At 55.0% G+C, this 4,311-nt stretch overlaps 1 protein-coding gene across 1 annotated transcript in view; it reads left to right on the top strand.

Moving 5' to 3' along the window:
* Positions 1-99, top strand: part of IKZF3 (IKAROS family zinc finger 3 (Aiolos)) — a 27,819-nt gene extending 27,720 nt beyond the window's left edge. Inside the window, exon 8 of the mRNA XM_009993192.1 lies at positions 4-99. Within this exon, the coding sequence (XP_009991494.1) occupies positions 4-99 (96 nt within the window). The remainder of the gene's footprint in view (positions 1-3) is intronic.
* Positions 100-4,311: the final 4,212 nt, after the last annotated feature.

Raw genomic sequence — 4,311 nt, forward strand, 5'->3', positions numbered from 1 at the left:
GACCCCTTCGAGTGCAACGTCTGCGGGTACCGCGGCCACGACCGCTACGAGTTCTCCTCGCACATCGCGCGCGGGGAGCACCGGGTGCTGCTCAAGTAGGACTGGCCCCTCCCAAAGGCTCCTCGGGTCGGGTTTTCATCAGGATCAAGAAGTTTTCTGCAGTATTTTTCTACGCTGGGTTTTTAAACGGGCACCACCGGGAGGTGACGCCTTTTAACGTGATTAGTTTTTGGTTTGTTTGGGTTTTTTTTACAAATACTTCAGTGTTCTGTAGCATCTCTGCCTGGCTGCTGGGGGGGAGGTACCAGATGAGATACCAGGAGCAGAGACCAATTTTTATGTGAACTTTATTTTTGTGAAAATTAAGAGCCATTTCAGATGGCTTCATTTTTTAATGTGCATTTGTTTTTGATGCTTTATCTCAGTGCTGAGGGTGTTTCTGCCCCACGGCCTGTGTCCCCCTGGGGCAGCCCTGCAGGCTCCAGCCTGTAGGAGCTTTCCTGGCTGCCACAATCCCAATGGTCCTCAGTTGGTGGATCACCAAAACAAGGAAAACACGTGGCAGGGAGGGATTATGAATTCCTCTTCAAAGGTTTTCCCGAAAGTCTTAAAGAGCATGTGGCCCCACCACACTTTCATTTTTATTACCCCTCTCTCCACTCTCATTAAAGTCACTCCCACGTGCATCTTACTCAGTAACAGCAGCATAAGAAGTGAGACCTATTTTGGGGCTGGGTTGATTTTTTTTAAGGGTGCCCGTTTTTGGGACACCCAGGGAGGTCTTTGCTTGGCTCATCCAGGCAGTCTGGGGGAAGTCCTGATTTCCACTGATGGGAAGCCCTCCTGGCTGATGGATGCCAAGGAGGATGACACCGCGCTGTCCTCACACTTGGCACCAGCAGCAGCCCCGGCCCCGTGCCAGCTGCTCCGTGGCCACCCCTGGTCTGGGCTGGGAGCAGGAGTCACCCTGTCCCTGTGGGAGTCACCCTGTCCTGCAGAAGCCACCCTGTCCCTGCAGCAGACACCCTGAGAACCTTCATGCACGAGCGTGTGGGAGCTGCCAGCTCAGTCACACTGTCTGGCTCTGTGGGGATGTCCCTGGGAGTGAGATCTTCTCTTTTGCAAAATGACTATTTACCATTTACTTTGAAGCTGGTTTTTAAAATAGTTCTTTTAATCTAATCTTTGCTCTGCAGCTGGATTATTAGTCACTGGGCTGACGATAGGAATTTGATAACAGTTTTGCTGAGTGAATGTTTATTCTTTGCAAAGTATTTTTGTATAACGCAGCGTTAGGTGTGTTGGGCTCTTTGTGTGATGGACTCTTGGCATCCATGGTATGTTTTGGTACCTACGTGGCTTTTGTGCTTTCCCAGTGTTGCTGTGCCAGTCTCTGTGGTGATCCATCTGTGACCGTGAGGGGAGGCTGGGGTACAGAGCCCTGTTTCACCCCTCCCTCTGACCTGGGCTCCCTCTGACCTGGGCTCCCTCTGACCTGGGCTCTTTCAACTCAAATATTTTCTCCCTCTCTGAGGGTACAAAAAAGAAATCATTTTGTTTTCCCCAATAACAATAGGTCTGAAGAGGGATAAATTAGTCTGCGGAGTGTTTGAGTATCTAAAGTGCTGCGGAAGTGCTGGACCCCAGTTTCTGTCTACCTTTTGGGTGCTAAGGAGCACTTTTTTGGGGGTGAGGAGAACTGTGTTGCTGCCTTGTGTGGCTACATGTGTAGTTATGAGTTCAGGACCTTTCCCAATGGGCAGTTTCCCATCTCGAGGCACATGCATGGAGCCGCTGGATGTTGGTTCCTCCCCAGTGAACACCCGTTGTCATGAACAATCCATCTGTGAGCCAGGCGGTGGTTCCACCAAGGCTTAACCCCACTGCTGGGAAGCTGTGTCCAGCTGGACTGGGGGAGGCTTCAGCCATTCCCAGTTTCCATTGGGGTAAATCCTTGGATAACTCCATCCCTCCTGCTGCCTTTCCGTGGGGGAAGTGACCTCATGTTGCCCACCCCATGGCTGCTGAAAATGCTCCTTGGGGGTTCCACAGAAACGAGTGAGGTTACCCGTGGTCAGAGGTAACTTCTTGTTGGCACAGAAGCTGCTCAGGTCCCCAGACGTGTCCTGCAGCACCACTGGATCCTTGCAAACACTCTCCAGATGATGCTCCCACTCTTCCCTTGGCTCCAGGCAGGGTCCACCACCCCTCACTTCCCAGAGCAGGGGAGCATCCAGTGCTGTGCCCCCCGGGCAGCGCAGCCCTACTGTGGAGAGGGTGAGGGGAGGTTGCACCAGGCCTGGCCCCACAGCAGCGTTTTCCTACCAGTGCTTGGGCAGAGTCACCATTTTCAAGACAGGCTGAACCCAGAGAAGTCCCCTGGGCTGTCTGGAATTGAGCAGTGACCTCGTTGCAGCTCTGCTGTTGAACAATCGCATGTTGTGAAATTTCAACTTGGTCATTTATTAAATATATATATATATATGAGTGCTGTTTATCTTCTGTGCGGTGCCCACTGAGCATGTGCCTGCAGCTCCCTGAGCTGGGCTTAGGCAGTCTCTGAGCTCAGAGCTTTGCAAATCTCCTCCTCTGGGAAAACGGAGGGGGGAAACCACTGCTGTTTGTTGTGAGCATCATTTGTTCTGCTCCTGGTTTGGTTATTTTGGTACCAAACACGTTTCTGTTTGGACCGTGCTCTTTGAATTCTCTCCAGGAGCTGCTGGGTCTGTCTGGCCTGGTGTCTGTGCTCAGTGCTGACACCCGGGCAGCCCCGGGGGTCGGGCTTGGAGTGTCAAGAAATGAGCATCTTGTGCCTGAAAGTTGATGGAATTTTTCAATTTTAACCTTGTTAGTGGCAGGGGCCCTGGGTGCTGGGCTGAGCTCTGCTGCTCTCCTGTCAGGCTTTAGTTTTGGTTGGGAGATGATGATACAGTCCAAGGAAATGTGTCCTCAGACCTGGGGTTGCCCCCAGGGTTCTTTGTCTCCCCCACCAGCTTGGAACAAGTGTCCAAGGGAGAGGAACAGCCTCATTTTCCCCTGGTAGAGCAGAAGTGATTCCCATGGGATGCCCTGGCTACTCCCAGCCTTGGGGCTCTGCTCCCTGTGGCACCATGTGTCACAAAGCCCTGTCCTCCTCGCCCTGGTGTCACCAGGAAGAGTCATGGTGAAATGGGTCTGGGATGTGAGCACGGGGGGCCTGGGCTTGGGGGGCCCTGGTCTGTGTGTGGGGACCTTGGCCAGGTGCTTTGCTGCAGCACCTGAAGTGCTGGCAGCTGGATTTGTGCCAGGGATCCCAGCCATCCCAGGGGGATGCTGGAAGGGACACACGCCCCTCGGTTCCTCCCCAGTGGCCAAGCTCTGGCTGCTCCTCCCAGCGAGGCCTGTAGCCATTGCTGGTGTCCCCATAACCTGCCTGGGGAGGGGTTTGTCCCCCCACAGAGGTGTGGGGTGAGCCCCACATCCCTGGATCCACTCCAGGGCATGTTGGAGAGGGGCTGCTCCTGCTGGGTGGTCTCAGGGAGAGAGGCCCTCAGCCCTTCCCTACCACTTGTTTCAGCAGGTTGATGTTTTTTTCCTCCTCTCCAGACACCTTTTCCCACAAGGAGCTGGACATGCTTGAAACACAGGAAGGAATTTTTTAAAGAAAGGCAAGTCAGGGGATCCTTATTTTCCTTGGACCTTTGCTGCCCTGCTGGCCTGGGTGCAGCCCCAGGGGAAAATCTGTTTTCCCCTCCTGTGCTGTGATGGGAGCTCTGAGGGGTGGGGGGAGACCCTGCCTGGGGGGCTCAGCACCAGGGGCAGCGGGTGCCCAGCCATGCTGTTCTTCACTTAGAGCCGTTTTGAAGCCAACCCCCCCTGCTCCAAAGCCCTCACCTGTCTGGAACTGAAACCCCTGCAGAGCAGCAGGCGTGTGAACAGGCTGGGTGGGTGTTCTGACAGCGCGATCCTTATCTGCTGCCGGGATGATGGAGCAGAGAGGAGCTGGTTCCCGGCCTGTGGGAACACGCTCTGTAATGCACCCAAAATCCCAGAAACCTCGGAGCTGCATCCTCTGAGCATCCCGGCTGGCTCCTGCTCCCCGTGGGGAGCAGCAGCCAAGTGAGGGGAGCGCCTGGGGGCGGGTAGGGGGGTCTGAGTCACCGCTGCCACCTCCTCCCTGTCCCACTTCTGCAGCCTTTGAGTCACAGTCCCCATGTCACCCTGCCCGGGACCCGCCGCCCTGGGCCTGGGCTGGGTGGTTATGGACCCCCCAAAAACCGGTGGGGAAGCACGGTGAGGGTCCCCTCTGTGCTTCCCGTGGGGGGTTGAGTG

Source organism: Chaetura pelagica, unplaced genomic scaffold (assembly GCF_000747805.2).
Source record: "Chaetura pelagica isolate M959 unplaced genomic scaffold, ChaPel_1.0 scaffold1160, whole genome shotgun sequence".
Taxonomy (NCBI): domain Eukaryota; kingdom Metazoa; phylum Chordata; class Aves; order Apodiformes; family Apodidae; genus Chaetura; species Chaetura pelagica.